The 27,500-nt window shown below is 42.7% G+C and overlaps 2 protein-coding genes and 1 long non-coding RNA gene across 5 annotated transcripts in view; all 3 read left to right on the plus strand.

Moving 5' to 3' along the window:
• The window catches only part of LOC115355727 (AT-rich interactive domain-containing protein 1B-like), a 99,164-nt gene that overhangs the window by 35,126 nt on the left and 36,538 nt on the right, over window positions 1-27,500 (plus strand).
• LOC115355728 (uncharacterized) lies at window positions 393-4,866 on the plus strand. 2 transcript variants are annotated; one of them, XM_030046591.1, is made up of 9 exons: window positions 393-786; window positions 954-1,009; window positions 1,253-1,289; window positions 1,683-1,721; window positions 1,810-3,832; window positions 3,932-3,976; window positions 4,134-4,238; window positions 4,329-4,429; window positions 4,530-4,866. In XM_030046591.1, exons 4-9 carry the CDS (start codon window positions 1,714-1,716, stop codon window positions 4,552-4,554), a joined length of 2,307 nt encoding a protein of 768 aa, XP_029902451.1. In that variant the 5' UTR covers window positions 393-786; window positions 954-1,009; window positions 1,253-1,289; window positions 1,683-1,713; the 3' UTR covers window positions 4,555-4,866. The 2 variants fall into 2 exon arrangements, with proteins under 2 accessions (XP_029902451.1, XP_029902452.1); XM_030046592.1 differs by lacking the exon at window positions 954-1,009 and having other exon boundaries at window positions 393-590.
• LOC115355729 (uncharacterized) lies at window positions 10,411-11,413 on the plus strand. Of its 2 annotated transcripts, XR_003927903.1 has the most exons (3): window positions 10,411-10,987; window positions 11,087-11,185; window positions 11,269-11,413. It is a non-coding gene; the product is annotated as an uncharacterized LOC115355729 (long non-coding RNA). The 2 variants fall into 2 exon arrangements; XR_003927902.1 differs by having other exon boundaries at window positions 11,087-11,413.

Below are 27,500 nucleotides of genomic sequence, written 5' to 3' on the forward strand. Positions count from 1 at the left end.
TCCTCTCCTCTCCTCTCTCCTTCTCCTTCACCTCCTCAGTTCCTCTCCCATAATAGGACCGCGCAGAATTTTTCTGTTGGCTCCTACCCCTAAATTTCTTAATGCGCAATTTTAATTTAATTCTTTTTTGCGTGTGTAATTCACCAAAAATACTCCTGGGGGCAATCACGCTCCACCATAAAATTTGAGATCCGAAAATCTGTTTTTAATATTGAGTCGATAAATATTTTTAAGTGTCACTTTGTGATACAGGTTAATTACAGAACATTTGATTAATACTTACTGAACTTTCAATGGAAATATAAGTAATTGTTCTATGATGTGTGTATGTCTCTTTTATATAAGTTCAAATAAAGTTTTTTTGTTTTGTTTTTTTTGGGTCACTTTCGGATACAGGATTATTACAGAACATTTAATTTATAAATACTGAATTATTCTGCTCACTGAAAGTAAGAATATGTGACATATTTTGCGCCAAAATGGGCGGGATTAAGTGATGAGGCAATCCAGGCACTTTGCGTGATTGGCTGGATGTGTCTTACCTGTTCCCTCCCACAAGTTTGCTTTACTTTCATCGATGACGTCGAATGGTAAGCCTTTCTTCCCTACACTTATGTATGAAGTATAAAAAATATGTAAGTTTAACACTTTCATAGTGAACAATTACAGATTAAACATTTACATCATGACATTTACCTCATTATTCATGATCTTTCCTGCATCTTAACAGTAAGACTACGTAACTACTCCTCCTCTCCTCGGCTTACCGTTCGATGACGTCGAATGGTAAGCCTTTCTTCCCTACAGTTATGAATGCATTATTTTAAATGATATTTATGTATGAAGTATTAAAAATACGTAAGTTTAACACTTTCATAGTGAACAGTTATAGATTAAACATTTACATCATGACATTTACCTCATAATTCATGATCTTTCCTGCTTCTTAACAGTAAGACTACGTAACTACTCCTCCTCTCCTCGGCTTACCGCTCGATGACGTTGAATGGTAAGCCTTTCTTCCCTACAGTTATGAATGCATTATTTTAAATGATATTAATGTATGAAGTATTAAAAATGCGTAAGTTTAACACTTTCATAGTGAACAATTACAGATTAAACATTTACATCATGACATTTACCTCATAATTCATGATCTTTCCTGCTTCTTAACAGTAAGACTACGTAACTACTAAATACAGGATAATTCCAAAACATTACTTTAATAATTACTACATTTTTCTGCTTACAGACAGTTGCCTTCCACATGACTCATTCTTCTTTGAAAGGTAAGAATTAAGTTAAATTTTGCATAATTATGTATTGAAAATCTGTATTTCTGAGATAGGGATAAAAATAATCTATGTTGTATAGCATGTGTGAACACATAAAAAATTATGAACAAACTAGAAAAGTATGTACAAACTAGAAAAAATATGCATTTTAAAGAATGATTACTTTATAAACAAGCAACAAATAATTGTCGATGGTTAGATAAACATTATGCTTGTTTTATTTAATGTTACGTAATTTTCTGTTAAAAATCTGTATTTTTTAGACTGTGCCTTAATATATATGTATTTTTATTGGTATATTTATTGCTGTTTAGATACATACAAAATGTCATGCATACATGTATCAGATTTCATTTACACCCCTCAACCACTATTTCATCTCTTCAGATCTTCTCACTGTGACCCAAAAATTCTTTAAATGGAAAAGTAAGTACCTAAACTTGTACACATAACACAAAGTAGCCTAATTACCTACCACTGACCTGTCACAAATATTAAATTTACAAACCTTCAGCCCACTGAACAGCAATCCCTCCCCGTCACAAACAAAAGCCATGAAGAAATGTGCCCTTTGCCATGTCGGCTACCGAAACATCAACCAACATCTAAAGGATGTCCACCACATCTTCGATGCAGAGCACAGAAAGGCCCTGATCGGAACTGGTCACCTGCGATATGCTGGTCCTCTGGACTGCCCCATGTGCTCCAGAAAGATGATTGTACGATTGGACCAACATTTGAAATCCATGCATCACTTGGAAGGGGAAGAACTAAAAGCAAAGATCTTACTGGCGAAGAAAAAGAGAATTACATCCAATGTCCGCATCCACCAGACAAAATTCATGTTAGAGCAACAGAAAAAAAGGGCTGCCAAGAGAGACACATCACATGACAGCAGTATGGCGAGGCAGATCATACGTCTATCTGAGAGAGTTACTCACCTTGAGAACACTGTTCAAACCATTGTCACTGAGATGTCACAGAGTTACTCCACCTCCAGAGTACCAAAAAAAGTGGTAATTCTCTCAAGCTCAGAGGATGAAGTTGACTCTGAGAAAAAAAGGAAAAAGATGACACAGAAGAGAAGAAATCCCTTTGTTAGAAGATCTGAGAGCAGTGTTAAAGCAACACCATCCACATCCAGAGCCCCTGCAAAAGCTATCTCTGTGAATGATGCAGGATCACAGGCATCAGACTCCTCATCAGATGGACAAGATTCAATCTTGAGCAAAGTCCTCACAAAGTTTAAATCCTATTTCATGGGATCTAATCCAAATGCTAAAAAGTTAGACAACACTGTCCAGACCATAAAACATATCAATCATTTCATAAATCTAATCAATACAAAACACATGTCACTGGGAGATGTTGACGAAGAAACAATAATGGATTGGTGCCAAAGCCTTGCACAGGCTGGTTACAAACTGCCAACCCAGAAAAAGTACATAACAAGCGTTCGCATGTTTTTTCAGTACATAAAAGAACGGGACATCAGGGAGCTTAGAGTGAGCCAGTCTCATCTGTATGTCTTCATTGACCGACTTACCTGTGTGCTTAAAGGTGTTAGGAAGGGACTGGTGGTCCATCAACAAATGGTCTTGGCTGACAAACGTGGACGAGTGATGCAAGCAGATGAAATCCTTAACTTCAAATCCATCTGTACCAGAGGAAAGATTGTAGACCTTCTGGAAATGCTGGAGGATGATCCAGAGTCTTTCACACTAAGGAAAAGTTTGGTGGGCCATATGGTTGGCTACCTCTGCTGCCTCACAGGCCATCGTCCATGTGTGTTTGAGAACCTGGAGCGGGAGGAGGTGTGCAGTGCAGAGCAAGATGGGAACAACTATGTTATACATGTGAAACATCACAAAACCATGGCTACTCATGGAAGGGCTCAAATCACCCTGACTCCTCAGGAGTATGGCTGGTTCCGTCAGTATGCTGCAATCCGCCCAAAGCTGGAGGGATACAGTCCTAACAACCCCAACTTCTTCTTCTCTCGCCTGGGGAACCCTCTGAAGAAGTTAAATGACTATTTCCAGACAGCCTGGAAAGACTGTGGCCTGCCAGGCCAACCAACTTGTGGAGATGTGAGGACATCTATGGCAACACATGTACAGAGGAACCTGTCTGAAAAGGAAAGGAAACGTGTCCTGAAGGCGATGTGCCACTCGCAAGAGGTTTCAGATAAATTCTATGTGATGGAGGATTCTGTCAGGGAAGCACTGGCAACAAGAAAAACCATGGAGAAGGCAATCAATGCTCAATACTGCAGGAACAAAATACCACAGGAGCAGGAACAAGTAGACACAGGTGAAGAGGAGAATAATGAAGGAAACTCTGGAAATGAAGAAAGTGCTGCAAGTGAAGATAACAATGAAAAGGATGATCAAAGAGACACTGAGGGAGAACCTGACAGAGAGCAGTCAAGACACCTGGACACAGAATTAAGAAATGTGGAGAGGAATGGAGAAGAAACAGACTCTAGCATTGAAGACAATAGTGATGAGGAAACATATCATGACAAGTTGGCAAAGGTAAGTTTATCTTACATGTTATTGATTGATAATAAATAAGTTGATAAAATAATAATTGACTGACATATACCCAACTAAACATCTACTTTATTTTTGCAGCTGTTTTCACCACTTCCAAGACGAATCGTGCCCTGCTCTGGAGGGGTATGCACTTTCAGACATGCAAATACAAGCACACGACGCTTGTACACACAAGAATTTATGTCACATGTGTCTGTATGTGTGTGTGTGTGTGTGTGTGTGTGTGTGTGTGTGTGTGTGTGTGTGGTAAAGCGTTGACCTCCTGCTTACCTTTTCCCAGACCAAGACTCGGCGTAAGTTGTGTTATGAGGAAGACTTTAAGGACCAAGTCAAACAAGTGTTTGGAGAACTCTTGAGCTCCCGCTCCCGTATCCCACTGGCCAAGGTAACAATTGTTGGTTGCCGAATTATTCTTTTATTATTCTTAAATGGCTTAGTATGCTTCTTATGTATGTAATTTGCTCTCGATTTTTAGATCAATGGTTTGCTCAAAGCCAATCAAGACCTGCTTGGTAGATGCAAACAGAAAAATATGACCATTAGCAATTTTGTGACCCTCATCAAGACCCTGCAGCGGTATGTGTTACAAATGGTGTTATCAGAACATTATTACAGATTAATTGCAATTCCAAAATCCGATATCCAATTTTTCCCTTTGTTTTTCCTTCTTTTACAGTGAAATGACAAAAACAAAGAGATGAAGCTACCTCTGAACTACCTCTGAAGACAGCAGTGTCTGTGTTGACTTGTCTTGTGTTGTTAGGAAAATTTTTGTGATACTTCGTGATACAGTGTGATACAATAGTGTGATTTATTGTTATTCTCTATCATGTATTTTCAGGATACATTGTTAAATTAATACTGGAGACCAGAATATTTAGTGGTCCCGCAAACGTTTTGAAAAAAAAAAAAGAAAAAATCAAAACATAAAAGCTGTGTTATGCTATGTTTTGTAATTTCATATTGTTAAATTTTCTTAAAATTTGTTCAAAGAATAAAAATAAGCATTTAAAGAGCAAAATTGTTTTTATTTTTGTAAGAAAATGTGAAGTCATTATTTGCAAAAAAAAAAAAAAACAAGCAAGCTTTCATTATTCCTTAACCTTAAAATAACGTATTACAGAGTAATAAAACATGAAGAATAAAGAAATAGGCCTATTAATTTATAATGTTCAAAAAGAAAAATGACCTAATACTAAGATTGACAAAATCACAAATATGCATATATTAGCTAAACCAAAACAATTACAATACACAAATAACTACAGAAAAAACTTAAAATGACTTAAGATTAATTGTGATCAGAGAAGGGGAGGACCCAGAGATTACGTAAGCATTAATTCAGAATTTAATGTTAAAATAAAACAATTTTGTAATATTAAGTTTGATTAAAATCACAATTACGTAAATCGTAAGACAGTCAGGAAAATTACACGAGTCTTCTTTGACCTAAAATTCACATTAAAATGTAATGAATGTGTATGGATTACTTGACAAAACTTAAAATGACTGACGATTAATTGTGATCAGAGAAGGGAAGGAACCCGAGTTTCTGTTCTAACAGGAAAGTGGCACATCAGGAGGCCAAATGCTTATTTAGGTCCAGAAAAAAATTACGTAATTTTGCTCTCATCTTAAAAGTACATAATATCAAGCCATGAAACAGAGAGATTACATAAGCGTTCATTCAGAATTTAATGTTAAAATAGAACAATTTCGTAATAATAAGTTTGATTAATATCACGATTACATAAATCGTAAGACAGTCAGGAAAGTGACGCAAACCTTCTTTAACCTAAAATTCACAATGATACGGAACAAATGCATATAAATTACTTGACAGAACTTAAAATGACTGAAGATTAATCGTGATCAGAGAAGAGGAGGAACCCGAGTTTCTGTTCTAACAGGAAAGTGGCACATTAGGCAGCCGAAATGCTTATAATTTAGGTCCAGAAAAAAATTACGTAATTTTGCTCTCATCTTAAAAGTACGTAATATCAAGCCATGAAAAGAGAGATTACATAACCGTTCATTCAGAATTTAATGTTAAAATAGAACAATTTTGTAATAATAAGTTTGATTAATATCACAATTACGTAAATCATAAGACAGTCAGGAAAGTTACGCAAGCCTTCTTTGACCTAAAATTCACAATGATATAGAACAAATGCATATAAATTACTTGACAAAACTTAAAATGACTGAAGATTAATCGTGATCAGAGAAGAGGAGGAACCCAAGTTTCTGTTCTAACAGGAAAGTGGCACATCAGGCAGCCGAAATGCTTATAATTTAGGTCCAGAAAAAAATTACATAACTTTGCTCTCATCTTAAAAGTACGTAATATCAAGCCATGAAACAGAGAGATTACATAAGTGTTCAATCAGAATTTAATGTTAAAATAGAACAATTTTGTAATAATAAGTTTGATTAATATCACAATTACGCAAATCGTAAGAGAGTCAGGAAAATTACGCAAGTGTTCTTTGACCTAAAATTCACAATGATACGGAACAAATGCGTATAAATTACTTGACAAAACTTAAAATGACTGAAGATTAATCGTGATCAGAGAAGAGGAGGAACCCGAGTTTCTGTTCTAACAGGAAAGTGGCACATTAGGCAGCCGAAATGCTTATAATTTAGGTCCAGAAAAAAAATTACGTAATTTTGCTCTCATCTTAAAGTACGTAATATCAAGCCATCAAACAGACAGATTACATAAGTGTTCATTCAGAATTTAATGTTAAAATAGAACAATTTTGTAATATTAAGTTTGATTAATATCACGATTGCGTAAATCGTAAGACAGTCAGGAAAATTACGCAAGTCTTCTTTGACCTAAAATTCACAATAATACAGAACAAATGCATATAAATTACTTGACAAAACTTAAAATGACTGAAGATTAATCGTGATCAGAGAAGAGGAGGAACCCGAGTTTCTGTTCTAACAGGAAAGTGGCACATTAGGCAGCCGAAATGCTTATAATTTAGGTCCAGAAAAAAATTACGTAATTTTGCTCTCATCTTAAAAGTACGTAATATCAAGCCATCAAACAGACAGATTACATAAGTGTTCATTCAGAATTTAATGTTAAAATAGAACAATTTTGTAATATTAAGTTTGATTAATATCACGATTGCGTAAATCGTAAGACAGTCAGGAAAATTACGCAAGTCTTCTTTGACCTAAAATTCACAATAATACAGAACAAATGCATATAAATTACTTGACAAAACTTAAAATGACTGAAGATTAATCGTGATCAGAGAAGAGGAGGAACCCGAGTTTCTGTTCTAACAGGAAAGTGGCACATTAGGCAGCCGAAATGCTTATAATTTAGGTCCAGAAAAAAATTACGTAATTTTGCTCTCATCTTAAAAGTACGTAATATCAAGCCATCAAACAGACAGATTACATAAGTGTTCATTCAGAATTTAATGTTAAAATAGAACAATTTTGTAATATTAAGTTTGATTAATATCACGATTGCATAAATCGTAAGACAGTCAGGAAAATTACGCAAGTCTTCTTTGACCTAAAATTCACAATAATATTCAACAAATGCATATAAATTACTTGACAAAACTTAAAATGACTGAAGATTAATCATGATCAGAGAAGAGGAGGAGCCAGAGTTTCTGTTCTAACAGGAAAGTGGCACATCAGGAAGCCAAATGCTTATAATTTAGGTCCAGAAAAAAATTACGTAATTTTGCTCTCATCTTAAAAGTACGTAATATTAAGTCATGAAACAGAGAGATTACATAAGTGGTCATTCAGAATTTAATGTTAAAATAGAACAATTTTGTAATATTAAGTTTGATTAATATCACGATTGCGTAAATCGTAAGACAGTCAGGAAAATTACGCAAGTCTTCTTTGACCTAAAATTCACAATAATACAGAACAAATGCATATAAATTACTTGACAAAACTTAAAATGACTGAAGATTAATCATGATCAGAGAAGAGGAGGAGCCAGAGTTTCTGTTCTAACAGGAAAGTGGCACATCACGAAGCCAAATGCTTATAATTTAGGTCCAGAAAAAAATTACGTAATTTTGCTCTCATCTTAAAAGTACGTAATATCAAGCCATCAAACAGACAGATTACATAAGTGTTCATTCAGAATTTAATGTTAAAATAGAACAATTTTGTAATATTAAGTTTGATTAATATCACGATTGCGTAAATCGTAAGACAGTCAGGAAAATTACGCAAGTCTTCTTTGACCTAAAATTCACAATAATACAGAACAAATGCATATAAATTACTTGACAGAACATAAAATGACTGAAGATTAATCGTGATCAGAGAAGAGGAGGAACCCGAGTTTCTGTTCTAACAGGAAAGTGGCACATTAGGCAGCCGAAATGCTTATAATTTAGGTCCAGAAAAAAATTACGTAATTTTGCTCTCATCTTAAAAGTACGTAATATCAAGCCATCAAACAGACAGATTACATAAGTGTTCATTCAGAATTTAATGTTAAAATAGAACAATTTTGTAATATTAAGTTTGATTAATATCACGATTGCGTAAATCGTAAGACAGTCAGGAAAATTACGCAAGTCTTCTTTGACCTAAAATTCACAATAATACAGAACAAATGCATATAAATTACTTGACAGAACTTAAAATGACTGAAGATTAATCGTGATCAGAGAAGAGGAGGAGCCAGAGTTTCTGTTCTAACAGGAAAGTGGCACATCACGAAGCCAAATGCTTATAATTTAGGTCCAGAAAAAAATTACGTAATTTTGCTCTCATCTTAAAAGTACGTAATATCAAGTCATGAAACAGAGAGATTACATAAGTGTTCATTCAGAATTTAATGTTAAAATAGAACAATTTTGTAATATTAAGTTTGATTAATATCACGATTACGTAAATCGTAAGACAGTCAGGAAAATTACGCAAGTCTTCTTTGACCTAAAATTCACAATAATACAGAACAAATGCATATAAATTACTTGACAGAACATAAAATGACTGAAGATTAATCGTGATCAGAGAAGAGGAGGAACCCGAGTTTCTGTTCTAACAGGAAAGTGGCACATTAGGCAGCCGAAATGCTTATAATTTAGGTCCAGAAAAAAATTACGTAATTTTGCTCTCATCTTAAAAGTACGTAATATCAAGCCATCAAACAGACAGATTACATAAGTGTTCATTCAGAATTTAATGTTAAAATAGAACAATTTTGTAATATTAAGTTTGATTAATATCACGATTGCGTAAATCGTAAGACAGTCAGGAAAATTACGCAAGTCTTCTTTGACCTAAAATTCACAATAATACAGAACAAATGCATATAAATTACTTGACAGAACTTAAAATGACTGAAGATTAATCGTGATCAGAGAAGAGGAGGAACCCGAGTTTCTGTTCTAACAGGAAAGTGGCACATTAGGCAGCCGAAATGCTTATAATTTAGGTCCAGAAAAAAATTACGTAATTTTGCTCTCATCTTAAAAGTACGTAATATCAAGCCATCAAACAGACAGATTACATAAGTGTTCATTCAGAATTTAATGTTAAAATAGAACAATTTTGTAATATTAAGTTTGATTAATATCACGATTGCGTAAATCGTAAGACAGTCAGGAAAATTACGCAAGTCTTCTTTGACCTAAAATTCACAATAATACAGAACAAATGCATATAAATTACTTGACAGAACTTAAAATGACTGAAGATTAATCGTGATCAGAGAAGAGGAGGAGCCAGAGTTTCTGTTCTAACAGGAAAGTGGCACATCACGAAGCCAAATGCTTATAATTTAGGTCCAGAAAAAAATTACGTAATTTTGCTCTCATCTTAAAAGTACGTAATATCAAGTCATGAAACAGAGAGATTACATAAGTGTTCATTCAGAATTTAATGTTAAAATAGAACAATTTTGTAATATTAAGTTTGATTAATATCACGATTACGTAAATCGTAAGACAGTCAGGAAAATTACGCAAGTCTTCTTTGACCTAAAATTCACAATAATACAGAACAAATGCATATAAATTACTTGACAGAACATAAAATGACTGAAGATTAATCGTGATCAGAGAAGAGGAGGAACCCGAGTTTCTGTTCTAACAGGAAAGTGGCACATTAGGCAGCCGAAATGCTTATAATTTAGGTCCAGAAAAAAATTACGTAATTTTGCTCTCATCTTAAAAGTATGTAATATCAAGCCATCAAATAGAGAGATTACATAAGTGTTCATTCAGAATTTAATGTTAAAATAGAACAATTTTGTAATATTAAGTTTGATTAATATCACGATTACGTAAATCATAAGACAGTCAGGAAAATTACGCAAGTCTTCTTTGACCTAAAATTCACAATGATACGGAACAAATGCGTATAAATTACTTGACAAAACTTAAGATGACTGAAGATTAATCGTGATCAGAGAAGAGGAGGAGCCTAAGTTTCTGTTGTAACAGGCAATGCAAGTCTTCTTTGATCTAAAATCCACAATCTTACAGAACAAATACGTATAAATTACTCGACAAAAGTGAAAATGACTGAAGATTGACACTTTACAATACAGGTTAATTACATATTATTGAATTATTAATTACTGAAAAATTCTGCTAATTGAAAGCAAAAATACATAACATAATTTGCACCAATAGGTGCTGGATGGGGGTGGGGTTTTAATGAACAAACAACTAAGTTATCTTGCTGTGATTGGCTGGATTTGTTTTACCTGTCCCCTCCCACAACTTTTCTCATTTTCATCAGTGACGTTGAATGGTAAGCAACTCTTTCTTATAAAGCTAGGCATAAATGTAGTGTTTTAATTTAAGATTAAGTATCAAGAATTAAAAAGTGCAAGTTTAATGTCACTTTTTTCCACACAGGATAATTACAAAACATTAAATTAACAATTACTGATTTTTTCTGATTACAGCCTTCAAAAGGTGTTTTCAAATGGTAGAATACAGTGTTTTAATTTGAATTTACGTCTGAAGCATTAAAAAATACACATTGTACCAAGTTTTTCATATATCTGTTATATATGTTTGTGTGTTTGCATAATACAAATTTCTTCTTAAACAGAATTGTAAACAGAAAAACAACATGAGTCAGCCATCGTGCCCCGTTTGCATTCGTTGCATGGTGAGTGTAATTAATCATTTAAAAGTTGGTATTCTTAAATTGATTTTATGATTCATTATTTTACTCTAATGAGAAACTTCTTTTAAAATCTGCCTTCAGGATTGTGACCATATGGGTCCACCCCCTTACCCTGGAGAGCCAATCCATTCCAATCCACTGGTCCGAGATCACCCAAGCACAGTCATCATACATCAAGGGGTTAGTGAATATATCAATGTCGTGATGTAGATTATATTTATGCAAACTTGCCATAAACTAATCGTTATTTTCCTGTCTTTCAGTGCTGTGGTGACCCACAGGACCGGACCTTCAACATCATACTTGCTTGTTGGGCAATAACCCTTGTTATTATGTCTGCCCTATTGTTTTACATGGTATGGAATGCCATTCAAAAGTGAAGTGGAAATAAACATTGTTTGTGTTTTACTGTTTTTGACTCTTTTTTGGGGGGTGGGGGGAAATGGACATCCAGGCTCCCTCTTTAGCAAAAAGTTCTTGAACTTCACTGCACAATCACATAATGTTAACTCAAAATGATGTAATTTTTCTTTTTTTTTTCTGAGCCTAAGAAACTTGCCGGAACAGCCATTGTTCCAGGCATTTATTTTACTGGAGTGGAACCTGGACCTGAAAAGTTCCTGAACATCCGTGTGCAATTACATAATTATTCTGCAGCTTCAATGTCCAATTGCGCACTTTTCATGTAAAAAGACATGATTTTTCAGAAACAAAGAAACTCTCAGGAACAACCACTTGTGGCCTGACTGTTGACCGGACATGAGGTTTGGTCATGTAGACTTGGAGATCCGGTCTCCCTCGTCAACATAAAGTTTTGGAACTTCAAGGTACAATTACATATTTATTCTGGAGCATCAATGTACAAAAACATATTCTTCTCTCAAAAAGACATAATTTTTCTGACTTTGACAAGCTTGCCTAGAGGCAGATCAAGCCAGTGGAACAACCTCTGTTCTCAACCTGACTCTTGACTGAACTGGGGTTTGGATGGGCTGACTCGGAGATCCAGGCTCCCTCTTCAGTGAAAAGTTCTTGAACTTCACTGCGCAATCACATAATGTTAACTCAAAATGATGTAATTTTTCATTTTCTTCTGAACCTGAGAAACTTGCAGGACCAGCCACTGTTCCAGGTGTTTATCTGACTGGAGTGGAACCTGGACATCCAGACTCCCTATGCTGTGAAAAGTTCCTGAACATCCGCGTGCAATTACATAATTATACTGCAGCTTCAGTGTACAATTGCGCACTTTTCATGTAAAAAGACATGATTTTTCAGAAACAAAGAAACTCTCAGGAACAACCACTTGTGGCCTGACTGTTGACCGGACATGAGGTTTGGTCATGTAGACTTGGAGATCCGGTCTCCCTCGTCAACATAAAGTTTTGGAACTTCAGTGTACAATTACATATTTATTCTGGAGCATCAATGTACAAAAACATATTCTTCTCTCAAAAAGACATAATTTTTCTGACTTTGACAAACTTGCCTTTTCAGAGGCAGATCAAGCCAGAGGAACAACCTCTGCTCTCAACCTGACTCTTGACTGAACTGGGGTTTGGATGGGCTGACTCGGAGATCCAGGCTCCCTCTTCAGTGAAAAGTTCTTGAACTTCACTGCGCAATCACATAATGTTAACTCAAAATGATGTAATTTTTCATTTTTTTCTGAACCTGAGAAACTTGCAGGACCAGCCACTGTTTCAGGTGTTTATCTGACTGGAGTGGAACCTGGATGTCCAGATCTGGACATCCAGACTCCCTATGCTGTGAAAAGTTCCTGAACATCCGCGTGCAATTACATAATTATTCTGCAGCTTCAGTGTACAATTGCGCACTTTTCATGTAAAAAGACATGATTTTTCAGAAACAAAGAAACTCTCAGGAACAACCACTTGTGGCCTGACTGTTGACCGGACATGATGTTTGGTCATGTAGACTTGGAGATCCGGTCTCCCTCGTCAACATAAAGTTTTGGAACTTCAATGTACAATTACATATTTATTCTGGAGCATCAATGTACAAAAACATATTCTTCTCTCAAAAAGACATAATTTTTCTGACTTTGACAAGCTTGCCTAGAGGCAGATCAAGCCAGAGGAACAACCTCTGCTCTCAACCTGACTCTTGACTGAACTGGGGTTTGGATGGGCTGACTCGGAGATCCAGGCTCCCTCTTCAGTGAAAAGTTCTTGAACTTCACTGCGCAATCACATAATGTTAACTCAGAATGATGTAATTTTTCATTTTTTTCTGAACCTGAGAAACTTGCAGGACCAGCCACTGTTCCAGGTGTTTATCTGACTGGAGTGGAACCTGGACGTCCAGATCTGGACATCCAGACTCCCTATGCTGTGAAAAGTTCCTGAACATCTGCGTGCAATTACATAATTATTCTGCAGCTTCAGTGTACAATTGCGCACTTTTCATGTAAAAAGACATGATTTTTCAGAAACAAAGAAACTCTCAGGAACAACCACTTGTGGCCTGACTGTTGACCGGACATGAGGTTTGGTCATGTAGACTTGGAGATCCGGTCTCCCTCGTCAACATAAAGTTTTGGAACTTCAATGTACAATTACATATTTATTCTGGAGCATCAATGTACAAAAACATATTCTTCTCTCAAAAAGACATAATTTTTCTGACTTTGACAAGCTTGCCTAGAGGCAGATCAAGCCAGAGGAACAACCTCTGCTCTCAACCTGACTCTTGACTGAACTGGGGTTTGGATGGGCTGACTCGGAGATCCAGGCTCCCTCTTCAGTGAAAAGTTCTTGAACTTCACTGCGCAATCACATAATGTTAACTCAAAATGATGTAATTTTTCATTTTTTTCTGAACCTGAGAAACTTGCAGGACCAGCCACTGTTCCAGGTGTTTATCTGACTGGAGTGGAACCTGGACATCCAGACTCCCTATGCTGTGAAAAGTTCCTGAACATCCGCGTGCAATTACATAATTATTCTGCAGCTTCAGTGTACAATTGCGCACTTTTCATGTAAAAAGACATGATTTTTCAGAAACAAAGAAACTCTCAGGAACAACCACTTGTGGCCTGACTGTTGACCGGACATGAGGTTTGGTCATGTAGACTTGGAGATCCGGTCTCCCTCGTCAACATAAAGTTTTGGAACTTCAGTGTACAATTACATATTTATTCTGGAGCATCAATGTACAAAAACATATTCTTCTCTCAAAAAGACATAATTTTTCTGACTTTGACAAACTTGCCTTTTCAGAGGCAGATCAAGCCAGAGGAACAACCTCTGCTCTCAACCTGACTCTTGACTGGACCAGGGATATTGTTGGGATATTGATGTATTTTTTATGAGAGATTACAGTTTTCTGCGTTGAGGAAGGGTAATTGTTCATTGTCAGAGTTGGATCCGGAATTTTTCAGTCGCAACTACAGAATTATTATTTCATCTTCCAGGAAAGTTGTGTTACTTTAATTTCCGTTGTCACAGCGCCACCTGGTGTCCAGTTTTGTTGCTACAATTAGGAAAAAAAGGCTGACAAAACTTAAAATTCCCGGGAGGAATAGCATCATTAGCTTTCCTACCTCCAGTTAAAATTGAGCATTCTTCCTGAGGCCCCTTGAAGTTTTCACATAGACATGAATGGGACTTAAAATTACGCATTCCTAAAAAACACGAATTAAACATGAATGGTATATGAATTACGTATTGTAATGGCTAATCTGGGTTTGGCAGGGCTCATTATATGTTGTTTATATGTAATTATGCTATAATATTACGTAAGCCCTGAATCACGATCCTATCCTCCTTCCTCTTCTCAGTTCCTCTCCTCCCTCCTCTCCTCCTTCCTCTCCTCCCTCCTCTCCTCTCTCCTCCCTCCTCTCCTCCCTCCTTCTCCTTCCCCTCCTCAGTTCCTCTCCTCCCTCCTCTCTTCCTTCCTCTCCTCCTCTCCTCCTCTCCTCTCCTCCTTCCTCTCCTCTCTCCTCCTTCCTCTCCTCTCTCCTCCCTCCTCTCCTCTCTCCTCTCTCCTCTCTCCTCCCTCCTCTCCTCTCTCCTCTCTCCTCCCTCCTCTCCTCCCTCCTTCCTCTCCTCAGTTCCACTCCTCCCTCCTCTTTTCCTTCCTCTCCTCCTCTCCTCCTCTCCTCTCTCCTCCTCTCCTCTCCTCAGTGATCTCTGTAAAGTTTTGCTAGTTTGAGTTTCTGTGGTTGTAGATCAGATAGATGTGATTATCATTCTTTAGATTTGCTCTGCAGAATTCTGGCTCCTGATTGGTCCGTGGCGGCGTGTGCGTGCTGATTGGTCCGTGGCGGCGTGTGCGTGCTGATTGGTCCGTGGCGGCGTGTGCGTGCTGATTGGTCCGTGGCGGCGTGTGCGTGCTGATTGGTCCGTGGCGGCGTGTGCGTGCTGATTGGTCCGTGGCGGCGTGTGCGTGCTGATTGGTCAGTGGCAGCGTGTGCATGCTGATTGGTCAGTGGCCTCTGTTTTGGATGAGACTTTCTGAGGCGTCTGAGCGGTGACGCTGGGTCACATGGGCGGGCGGTGTGAGGGTGTGTGTTGTGTTGTGCAGTGTGAGTGTAAGCGGCGAGCGCGGGACTCGAACCCGCGGCGCGGCTCTAATGAGACGAGTGGAGACGGGCTCCTCTGCAGCGCTGCACTCCGTTTCCATTTCAAAGAGCCGTGAAGAGCGGCTGCTTTCATTCAGAGACGCTCTCGAGGTGAAGTGGGCCCTCCATCCTTCTTTGCTCTCCTTACACACACACACACACACACACACACACACACACACACACACACACACAATCTCTCTCTCAAACACACACACTCTGCTTCCCTTCTTCTTTATCTTCATCTCTCAGTATTTTCCCTCAGCCACTGCACCACCATGAAAAAGAGTGTGTGTGTGTGTGTGTGTGTGTGTGTGTGTGTGTGTGTACTGGCTCTACTGCTATTACTTCAACTACCACTGCTGCTGCTGTCTAAACGCAGAGTTTTCAAAATGTCGATGAAGAAAAAAATAAAAGGTAAAATCCAGCACTTGTGAAATCAGGTTAAAAAAAAAAAAAATGAAGTGCTTAAAAAACAAAAACACAAAGATTTCCCTGTAGCTCAGCTCCTGAACGCCTCATGATGGAGAGCTGAATGCTGATTGGCCGAGCAGCAGGAAGAGGCGAACGGGGCGAGCTCAAGGCGGAAGTGCAGACGGCGGATTTCTGTTTGACGTCACAGATACTCAAAGTAACACTGAAACAGTCGGTCAGTGAACGCATCAGTCAACTGTCATCGTCTTAATAATCCATCAGTTGATTTATTAGTCATTTTTTTTAAGGCACTGGTTTCCGACCCAGTCCTCAAGTAACCCTTTCACGCCTGATCCACGTCAGGGCTTCATGCTGATTGGTTGAAACAGATCTACCTGCACAGTGCATGATGAAGGTGCACGGGCCTTACCTGGATCAGGTGTGCAGAAGCAGAGCTGGAACAGAAACCCTCAGGACTGGCTTCCCTGAGGACCTGAGGACCTGAGGACTTGAGGACTTGAGGACCTGAGGACTTGAGGACCGGGTCTGAAGTGAAACAGCGTCGTGTGATTCAGCTTCACTAATGGCCCTTTTCCACGAACACCTACTCAGCTCCACTCGACTCGGTTTGAGAGCTTTTCCATCAGGTGGTAGTTCCTGGTACCAGGTACTATTTTAGGACTGACTCGGCCGGGGCTCCAGGCGAGCTGAGTCGAGCTGAGTCGAGCCGAGTCGAGCCGATTGGACAGGGAGTGATGACACATGAGAGCGACTCCTGCACGGAAACCAAACCCGGCATTTAAAAACAAACAAACAAACAAACAAAAAAAACAGCAACTGATCATCACTGAAGTCGGCAAAGTCGGAAAATGGCGAGCAAACCGGCACCGCGGTCACATGAAGAGGTGGAGACTTTTCTGAGCTCGGTGGCCCAAAGAATCCAGAGGGAGCTGGACGGTGCGCCGCGTCGCTATGACGACTCCACCCACGGCGAGGTGGGACTCAACTGTAATGGAAGACCACCGAAACCGAGTCGAGTCGAGGCAAGTCGAGTCAAGTCGAGTACATACCAGTGGAAAAGAGCCATAAGATCACTGAGACCAGCTGTCCAACATGTGTCTGGGTCTGGATCTGGGTCTGTTTAAGACACCTGGAGTCGGTCTGCGCCTCCAGTCTGCGATCCGCTCACCTGACCCGCACATGTCACGTTCTGCGGGCGGGCGGGGATTTTCCATCAGCCGTCCTGACGTTGAGTCACATGGTGTCTCAAATCGCGCACTTCTGCACTTACACTTAGTATTTTGAGTGCATAAGTGCGTTCACACTGAAAACACTAACAAAATGCAGTGCACTGCAAATACCCGGATGTTCACTCAAAACGGTCAAAAAGTTGAGTGTGGAGCGATGGACACTTCTCACCCTGACGGCACCGCTGACCGGAAGGAGCTAGCTAAAAAAGCTGAGATTACTTTTCGTTTTACGACTGTTAATATGCCACTTTATTAAGTGTTTTTTTTTTTCAGGCGAGAAAGTAACTACGTAGATTCCAAATATGTGGTCAGTTTGTCCAAATAACGTCTGTTTTGAAAATTGCTTCGACGTTTTCGGATAACTCTCAAGCTAGCGGTTGTGCAAAGTACAGTCACTTCCGGTTGTTTACAAAAATAAAAACCTAATACATTAGAAGCAGTGGTGATGCTTTTATTTTGAAGATAAGATGTGTACACGTCTACTTCTGGAGAACTTTACCACCGAAAACCAAAGCCGGCCGCGGCTCCGGTCGGCATCAGGCGGGGCTTGCGGGGCTCGCCTGATGCCGACTGTGGCGATCGTCATTTCCGGTAAGTGCACAACAGGAAGTGCGCCAATTGAGACACCCTTCACTGTCAAAATTCGCGCACTGTGCCGGTGTACTGTCAGCTGAGTGGACTTACAGACAGTGCACTAACGGAAGTGCGCGATTTGAGACAGTCTGCCTCGTCTGTTTCTTCCTCTTTAGTTTCCCAGCTGACGCTCAGCTCCCTGACAGAGCAGAGGAAGGCCACACAGCGCTTCCCATCATCCTGTACTTCATCCCTGTACAGCAGACACACACACACACACACACACACACACACACACACTCTGTTTTGTAACTGACTGAAGCGGCGCTCCATGTGGTGCATTCAGGACACTGTTGTTGCCTGGGGAAAAAAAAAAAGTGCCAGCATCAGGCAGAATGTACAGATCGCTAATAGACTCCCTCCATCATTACACCTGTAGTTTACAGAGTTTATAGTTTGTTTACTGTTGAATTGAAAAGTTGCACAAAGGTTTCAAATAAAAGGACAAAAAAATAAAAAACATGATTAAGTACATTTCATTTATGGATACAGTTCAAAATGTCCTGAGAAATAGGCCTCTCTGTGTGTTTTTTTTTTTTTTTTTTATATATATTAAATCAAGTTCAAATCAAGTTTATTTCTATAGCCCTTTACAATAACCATAAGGTCCCAAAGTGCTTTACAACTAAGTCATAAAAACAGTTGAAATATAAACTATTTATTCATGTAATTCACTGAAAATGTGCAATATCATGATATATGTCCTCATGTATGTCGATACTTGTATTTTACGTGGCCAAGCGCCACTTTTTTTTTTTTTTTTTTTTTTTTTTTTTTTTTTTTTTTTGCTGCTGGTCAGACTCAGGACATTTGGAGACGTCACCTCCAGTCAGACTTTGGCTTTATTTTTCACACTTTACACACTGAACGATTCATCAACAAAGTAATGAACAGATTAATCATGATTACCTATAAAGAACCAATCTGAACACGTTGACAGTGAACGCAACGTTAACTGCCTGCTGAAAGCACAGGTGCTAAAGAGACGCCCCCTAGTGGCCATTCTGCGCCGAAGCTCTCACTCAAAGTTTTAATTTACTCCATACAAATATTTTTTAACGACGTATTTCAATATTAAAAAAAAGAAAGAAAGAAAAAGTAAAAGTGTTAAGAGCCCAATGTGGACGTGCGACAGATATTAATATTCAGTTTTAATGAGCCGTGCCGAGTCACTCTGTACCTGTCAGTCATCTGGATTGGCGTTCGCCTTTGTTACCATGGCGCAGTTTGGCATGGAGCCATTTCCTCACTGATTTGCTGCAGAGACGTGGGGGAGGGAGGGCAGCCAATTAAACCCACTTAATTGCACTTTCGTCCTGTTTTTTTTATTTATTTATTTTTTTTTTTACTTTTTACCCTTCCTCTCGTTGCAGATAATGAAAGTTGTTCATCTGTGGCCAAGTTGTCGATTTTGCTCCTTTTTTTTTTGTTTCCTTCTCTGTGAATGTCTCGCTCACACCAGCCTCACACTTCCTGCGGGGCCGTGGTGTGTGTGTGTGTGTGTGTGGTGGTTAATGTTAGGCCTGGCTGTAGGTTGTGTGTGTGCGTCAGAGGAAGCGTCGGGGGCTGTCGGAGCTCTGCTGTTCCTCTCAGCTGCCAGACACATTTGGCTGCTTCCGTCTGCACATGCTCCCCTGATTATCCTGCGCTTCCTACTTTATTTATTCTCCTCCTCTCTTGTCCAGATGAGTTTCTTTTCTTGTTGGTTTTTGCAGCTCCTTCCTGCATCACGTTCGTACAGTTTCACGCTCTCGCACACGTTGACCTCACAGTTCGACATCATTACCTGTCCAGGAGTCTGAAAAACTCACCTGCCCTTTTCCCAAGTCAGAGTAAAGTCAGTGTTCCTTATTGTTTGTGCTCTGCTGTCGTCCTGAGAGAAGCGCCTCTCTGATTGGCTGACACTACAAGAGCTCGCCCCTCCCCTCTGTCCTTTACTGTGTGGTGATTGGTCGACTGCAGCAAAGACAGCTCTGCATCCCATAAATAACTTAACCCCCCCCCCTTTTTTTTTTTTTTTTTTTTTTTAGCATATACGTGCATATTAGGGCCATTGCAGGGTAAACAGATTATCAGGTGGGGTGATATTCTAAGACAGAAACTCCTCAGGTGTCTGAGATTAAAGTCTTAGATGTAAAGGAAAAAAAAAAAACTGGAAATTTGGAGATTATAAAGTCACAAATTTGTTAGAAAAAAGTCAGAAATTCTGAGATTGAAATTGTAAATTTATGAGAAAAAAAAAACTCAAATTCTGAGATTATTAAGTCACAAATTTATGAAAACAAAACAAAACAAAACAGTGAAAACCAGTTGTCCTCCTCCCGTGGGATCCAGTCTGAAGGAAATCCTGCTGGTCTGAGTCCGGAACCCCAGTCTCCTACTCAGCATCTGGACTCTCAATCATCAATCAATCAATCAAACTTTATTTATATAGCGTCAAATCACAACAGAAGTTATCTCATGACGCTTTACAGGTAGAGCAGGTAAAGACCACGCTCTACAAATTATAGTAGAGAAACAAGAAACCCAACAGATTCCCTCCTGAGTTCTTGGCTCTTGGCGACAGTGGCAAGGTAAAACTCCCCTTTAACGGGAAGAACCCGCAGGTAGAACCAGACTCAGGGTGGACGGTCATCTACCTCTACCGGTTGGGTGGGAGGGGAGAGAGAGAGAGACAAGGAGACAGAGACAGGGAGATAGGGACAAACTGGGACAGCAGACAACAGCAGAAACATCAGGGTATCCTGAACAGGTAATCTAGATGGAAGTGACACGCAGCATCTAGCCATCTCATCTGCAGCTGGATGACCTTCCAGGATGAGCAGGACAGTTTGACCTAGACAAGACACACAAAGCACAACGAAAGCAAAGGGGCAGTGGACTCTGGAACAAGCATGCACAAAAAAAAGGGGTATGGGGGGGACAGGAAGAAGACCCCCGACAGTCTAGGCCTATAGCAGCATAACTAAGGGCTGGTCCAGGGCAACCTGGGCCGACCCTAACTATAAGCCTTGTCAAAAAGGAAAGTTTTAAGTCTACTCTTAAAGATAGAGAGTGAATCTGCCCTCCGAACTGAGATAGGAAGATTGTTCCATAAACAGGGAGCCTGGAATTGGAAGGATCTGCCTCCCGATCTAGTTTTAGAGATTTTGGGAACCACCAATAAACCTGCATTTTGGGAGCGCAGTGCTCTGGCAGGGTGATAAGGAACTATGAGCTCTTTCAGATAAGATGGTGCCTGCCCATTAAGAGCTTTATAGCTGAGGAGAAGAATTTTAAATTCTATTCTAGATTCTACAGGTAGCCAATGTAAAGAGGCCAATATTGGAGTAATATGATCTCTTCTCCTAGTTCTAGTCAGCGCACGTGCAGCAGCGTTTTGGACCAGCTGGAGAGTCTTTAACGAGTTGCTGGTACAACCTGATAATAAGGAGTTACAGTAGTCTAACCTAGAGGTAACAAAGGCGTGGATTAATTTTTCTGCGTCACTCTGAGACAAGATATGTCGGACTTTTTGAGATATTACGCAAGTGAGAAAAGACGGTTTTAGAGATCTGTTTAATATGGGAGGTAAAGGACAAATCCGCATCGAAAATGACTCCGAGGTTCCTTACTGTGGAGCCGGGGGCCAAAGTAATGTCATCCAGAGTAGCTATGTCATTAGAAACTGATTCCCTAAGGTATTTAGGGCCGAACATGATAACTTCTGTTTTCTCTGAGTTTAATAGTAGAAAACTGGTGGCCATCCAGGCCTTTATCTCCTTAAGGCAGGCTTCAAGTTTACTTAGGTGATGAGTTTCATTTGGCTTTACAGATACGTACAACTGAGTATCGTCCGCATAACAATGGAAGTTCACAGAGTATTTCCGGATAATATTACCTAAGGGAAGCATATACGAGATGAATAAAATAGGGCCAAGCACAGAGCCCTGCGGAACACCATATTTTACCTTTCCACAGGAGGAGGATTCGTTATTTACATGAACAAACTGATGTCGGTCTAATAAATAGGACTTAAACCAGTTTAAAGCTGTTCCTTTAATGCCAATTAGGTGCTCTAATCTCTGTAATAGAATGTGATGGTCGATGGTATCAAAAGCTGCACTAAGATCCAATAGCACAAGAACGGAGAGAAGATGCTGAAGAGACGTTGCTGTGACTTGGGCCGATTCAGGAGAAAACAATCTGCTGATTCTGGGCTCAGATCAGCAGGATCTCCTTGTTCCTGAATCCCATGTCAGAGTAGAATCTGCTGAGGGGATCAGCTGCAGGCCTGAGACACGGCCAGCAGGGGGCAGCACAGGTGGAGCCGCCGACAGAGAGAAGAAAAACAAAAACGATGTTTCTGTGTTTTTTTTCTGTAAAATTTATTACTTTAATCTTAGAAATTCTGAGATTAAATTATAATTAAACCACATGAAAAATACTAAATAATGCATTTCTAAGCAGACATGAGCTGCTACAGTATTTTTCATTAGGACTCTCAGAGCTGAACGTTATGTATGACGTTAACATGCACACAACACATCAGATCGCTTCAAGTAATCAGGGAGGGGCAGGACATCCCTCACACTGTTACCATGGTGACAGTGGTGCGGCGTTGCTCTTCATCCTCCTCCTCTCCCTCGGTGTCCGCCAGAGGCCGAGAGCCAAACCCACATCCACTGTCCGCTCTGCGTCTCTCCTCGCCACATTTCCTTTTTCCTGAGAGGTTTCCAGCAAAACGAGAAGATCCAGGCAGAGGGCAGGGTCTCTGCCACACACACACACACACACACACACACACACACACACACACACACACACACACTGCTGGTGGCTCTCAGGTCGTGTTGGAGAGGGTTAGTTTTGTGTGAGTCTGTATTTTGAGCTCACTCTGCCTCGGCCTCTGAGCCTGGCTCACTGGATGTTTTCTCCGTGACTCGGCTTCCCAGCAGCCACTCAGCGCTCTGTTTCCCATCAGCCCTCTGTTTCCCATCAGCCCTCTGGTGAGTCACGGCCGGAGAGGCTGAGGCGGGCGGACAGCAGCCACCGTAACACAGAGGGTTTGTTCCTGTTGTTGTTGTTGTTGTTGTTTTCCCTCTCAGTAAACAGAACCAGAGCCACTCGCTGATCCTCAAACCACCAAACTCTTTTCATTCCTCTTGGTGTTTACCCAGCATGCAGCTGGAAGTGACTCTGCAGGACTGCACAGCAACGCCTCTCTCCCAATTACACCCTGATTACTGCTCCTCGTTTAATTAGGTTGGGGGGGGGGGCGTCCTGTCAGGAGGGATGATGGAGGATGGGGTGGCAACATGGTGCGGCGCTCAGGAGGGAGAGGGCCTGCATTCATTTATATGTCTTCTTTTTTCCACTGCAGTCACACGAAGGTCTGTGTGTGTGTGTGTGTGAGAGAGAGAGAGAGAGAGAGAGCATGTAAAAAAAAAAAAAAAAAATTACTCTGAATGAGCGATGAGGCCTGAAAGTTCTATTCATCAAATTAGTGAGTGTGAGGCCTTTAACGAAGGCCAGTAATTATAACCATAAATCAGCCGAGCTGCAGGAGCGTTCACAGGGAGGGCGGAGCCGAGACCCGAGCGGAGCCAGGCGGGCGAGCCGAGCCCCGAGGCCCGAGCGGAGCCAGGCGAGCAAGCCGAGCCCCGAGGCCCGAGCGGAGCCGGGCCCCGAGGCCTGAGCGGAGCCAGGCGAGCAAGCCGAGCCCCGAGGCCCGAGCGGAGCCGGGCCCCGAGGCCCGAGCGGAGCCAGGCGTGTCGGCCGAGGCCCGAGCGAGCCGAGGCCCGAGCGGAGCCAGGCGTGTCGGCCGAGGCCCGAGCGGAGCCAGGCGTGTCGGCCGAGGCCCGAGCGAGCCGAGGCCCGAGCGGAGCCAGGCGTGTCGGCCGAGGCCCGAGCGGAGCCAGGCGTGTCGGCCGAGGCCCGAGCGAGCCGAGGCCCGAGCGGAGCCAGGCGAGCGAGCCGAGGCCCGAGCGGAGCCAGGCGAGCGAGCCGAGGCCCGAGCGGAGCCAGGCGAGCAAGCCGAGGCCCGAGCGGAGCCAGGCGTGTCGGCCGAGGCCCGAGCGAGCCGAGGCCCGAGCGGAGCCAGGCGTGTCGGCCGAGGCCCGAGCGGAGCCAGGCGTGTCGGCCGAGGCCCGAGCGGAGCCAGGCGTGTCGGCCGAGGCCCGAGCGAGCCGAGGCCCGAGCGGAGCCAGGCGAGCGAGCCGAGGCCCGAGCGGAGCCAGGCGTGTCGGCCGAGGCCCGAGCGAGCCGAGGCCCGAGCGGAGCCAGGCGAGCGAGCCGAGGCCCGAGCGGAGCCAGGCGAGCGAGCCGAGGCCCGAGCGGAGCCAGGCGTGTCGGCCGAGGCCCGAGCGAGCCGAGGCCCGAGCGGAGCCAGGCGAGCGAGCTGAGGCCCAAGCGGAGCCAGGCGTGTCGGCCGAGGCCCGAGCGAGCCGAGGCCCGAGCGGAGCCAGGCGAGCGAGCCGAGGCCCGAGCGGAGCCAGGCGAGCGAGCCGAGGCCCGAGCGGAGCCAGGCGTGTCGGCCGAGGCCCGAGCGAGCCGAGGCCCGAGCGGAGCCAGGCGAGCGAGCCGAGGCCCGAGCGGAGCCAGGCGTGTCGGCCGAGGCCCGAGCGAGCCGAGGCCCGAGCGGAGCCAGGCGAGCGAGCCGAGGCCCGAGCGGAGCCAGGCGTGTCGGCCGAGGCCCGAGCGAGCCGAGGCCCGAGCGGAGCCAGGCGAGCGAGCCGAGGCCCGAGCGGAGCCAGGCGTGTCGGCCGAGGCCCGAGCGGAGCCAGGCGAGCGAGCTGAGGCCCGAGCCGAGCCGAGCCAGGCGTGTCGGTCGATGCCCGAGCGGAGCCAGGCGTGTCGGCCGAGGCCCGAGCCGAGCCAGGCGAGCAAGCTGAGGCCCGAGCCGAGCCGAGCCAGGCGTGTCGGCCGAGGCACGAGCGGAGCCAGGCGAGCGAGCCGAGGCCCGAGCCGAGCCGAGCCAGGCGTGTCGGTCGATGCCCGAGCGGAGGCCCGAGCCAGGCGAGCGAGCCGAGGCCCAAGCGGAGCCAGGTGAGCGAGCCGAGGCCCGAGCTGAGGCGAGCCACACACCGGTCGACCCCGGTCGATGAAAAGGGTTTTGTGGATCCCGTTGATCGGTCGCTCCGTTTGCAAAATCAGTGAAATCATGTCGGGAGAAATAAGGTTTATATGTTTTTGTGTTTTGCGTGTTTCCTCCGTCCGCTTGGTTTCCAGCTCGGTGCTGCTCTCCAGTCAGACGACGGGTTGGCAGGTGAATGTGTGTTTTTAATGCAACGTCTGGATTTGATTTTGATTGAGCTAAAAGATGCTGTAACTCAGTCTGCTGTTCCTCGTTTGTGCTTTATTTATTTATTTTTGTTGAATATAATGATTTTCATCGTGTGTATGTGTATATAATTAGCTGGTTTTGAAAAATGGGGGCTGTTTCATAATAAGGGTTGTCTCATACTGTCAGTCTGATGAAGCCTTTCTCCATCTTTCACATAAAAAAATAAAATTATACAGGTACCTGTGTATCAGAGTCCTCTAAATACCCAAAATCTGAATGGTGTGATTCCATAAAGTATCGGGGACGGACACGGTGAGGGAGGAAGTCCTTCAAAACACAAAACAGGTTACAGTAAATATGTGCTGCATTAAATTTGTCTGCCAGAGCTGAGAGCCAGCGGAGCCTCTGTTTGGACAGAGAGCTGCCAGCGGGGTGTGTGTGTGTGTGTGTGTGTGTGTGTGTGTGTGTGTGTGTGTGGTTTGTCCTGGCCTGGTCTGGTCTTTCATAGGTGATGGTAGCACAGCCCTGCTTCCCAGATTTGGATACTTGTAACCGCACAAACACTGTAGCTGCACCTGATTGGATAAACGCTTCACTGTTTGGCCGTAAAGGTCATCAGCAGGGTCCCTTGACCTCTGACCTCCAGCTGTGTGAATGAAAATGGGTTCTCTCCCCTTTGCAGACACGCCCACCTTCTGCTAATCCCATGCAGTTTGGGCCCCAAAGCCTGCAGTCCACATGTGTTCTTGTGGCCTGTTGTAAAATGGTGTGTGTGTGCAGACTGGGGCCTAAACAGTCTTGGAGCTGCATCAGTTGGCTTTGACTGGAAAGCTGAGACTCTTGTGGATTCAATGAGCCACATTTGATTCCTGTGTGATGATGTTGGCCCCCATAGCAGCCATTTCACTGCAGGCAGAGACTTTTGTCAAACTGGACCGAGCTGGAGAAAATGACCTCTGAAGAATCTCAAACATACCGAACGGGCGCCCAGGTGTGGTGACGGCGTTGAACCGGGAGCTGAACAGATCCAGCGGCCCGGCGGCTCGGTGACCTCAGAGGGCAGAAACGTGGCTGTGGCTCTGCACAGACGCTGATTCATCTGATGACTGATCACAGACAGAGACCGTAATCAAACACATGCAGACTGATGTGGACAGTCTGCAGATCAATGATTCATTTTGTCGATCGGTGTGAAAAATAAAGCCACAGCCTCGTGGGAAGTGATCAGAGCCCAAAGTGTCTTCATGTGTCTTCCTTAGTCAGGCCAGCTGTCAGAAAAACCCACAGTATTTATTTTATTATGATATGAACAGAAAAGATAAACTTTGCATCTTAGCGAGTTTCAGCTGCTTTCTCTGTTGTAAACTTTATGTTTGATATCAAAGTTTAACGTTCTCATTAAAACCATTCAATATGATCCACGTCGCCTCTGTACCAACAATCTATTTTAAAGACAGAAAATAAACTTGGTAGTCTTTCTTTTTTCTCAGACATTTTCCGCAGTTTTCTGCACCAAAGTCCAAAGCGGTGCGTTCACTGCACGTGGAAAATCAAAGCGGCCGTGTCCGTGTGAGCTGGCGCTGGTGCGGCCGCGGCGGGGCCGGTCTGCGAGCGAGGACGGGGGCCGAGCCCGGGCCCCGGCGGCACAAGACTTTCCACTGCTGCTGTTGGTTTTGGTCGGCCTGCTAATCGCCTCCAGCTCAGACGGAGCTCGCTCAGCTCATTTAGCAGCTGCCGAATGAGGCGTTCACTGGCCGGCACAAAGAACGGTCAATGAGCTTCCTTTAAGTGCGTCGCTGACCTCACACGCTAAGCAGCAGCCATGATGTCAGATTAAATGTCGGCTCAGAAATCCCGCTGGAAGCCGAAGAAAGGGGCCTGTCGTACAGCTGACAGCAGAGGAATGAGGGGTTTGGTTCCAGAACACAAACATTATAGATCAGGTTTAATGACGGGCGGCTGCTCAGGAACACAGAGGGAAAGGCGCTCGGTTTGGATTTCACAGGTTCATTTTTACATTTGACATCGTTGTCGTTAACGTGACTGTGATCCAGAATGACACACAGTGAGGTCACACACACACACACACACACACACTGACGTCACCCACATTATTACATTAACATGATGTCAGTTAGCAAACACGACTTACTGTTAGTACATTGTGTCAGCCTCTGGCGGCCATGTTGGAGGTCACACACACACACACACACACACACACACACCACAACAAGCTGGTTCAGCTGCTTCACTTTTCACATTTAAACTATAATAGTGGAACAGTATTCCCAAAATGTAAAACAAGATATTTTCCCACTTCCCACCGTTCTTCGTCCTAGCCCCAGGGAT

This window comes from Myripristis murdjan, chromosome 24 (genome assembly GCF_902150065.1).
Source record: "Myripristis murdjan chromosome 24, fMyrMur1.1, whole genome shotgun sequence".
NCBI lineage: Eukaryota > Metazoa > Chordata > Actinopteri > Holocentriformes > Holocentridae > Myripristis > Myripristis murdjan.

Excerpts from the sequence above, each read along its gene's own strand:
- LOC115355728 (XM_030046591.1), top strand. Across the intron at positions 3,833-3,931 it reads ATCATGACAAGTTGGCAAAG|CTGTTTTCACCACTTCCAAG; the intron begins GTAAGTTTATCT and ends TTATTTTTGCAG. Across the intron at positions 4,239-4,328 it reads CCCGTATCCCACTGGCCAAG|ATCAATGGTTTGCTCAAAGC; the intron begins GTAACAATTGTT and ends CTCGATTTTTAG.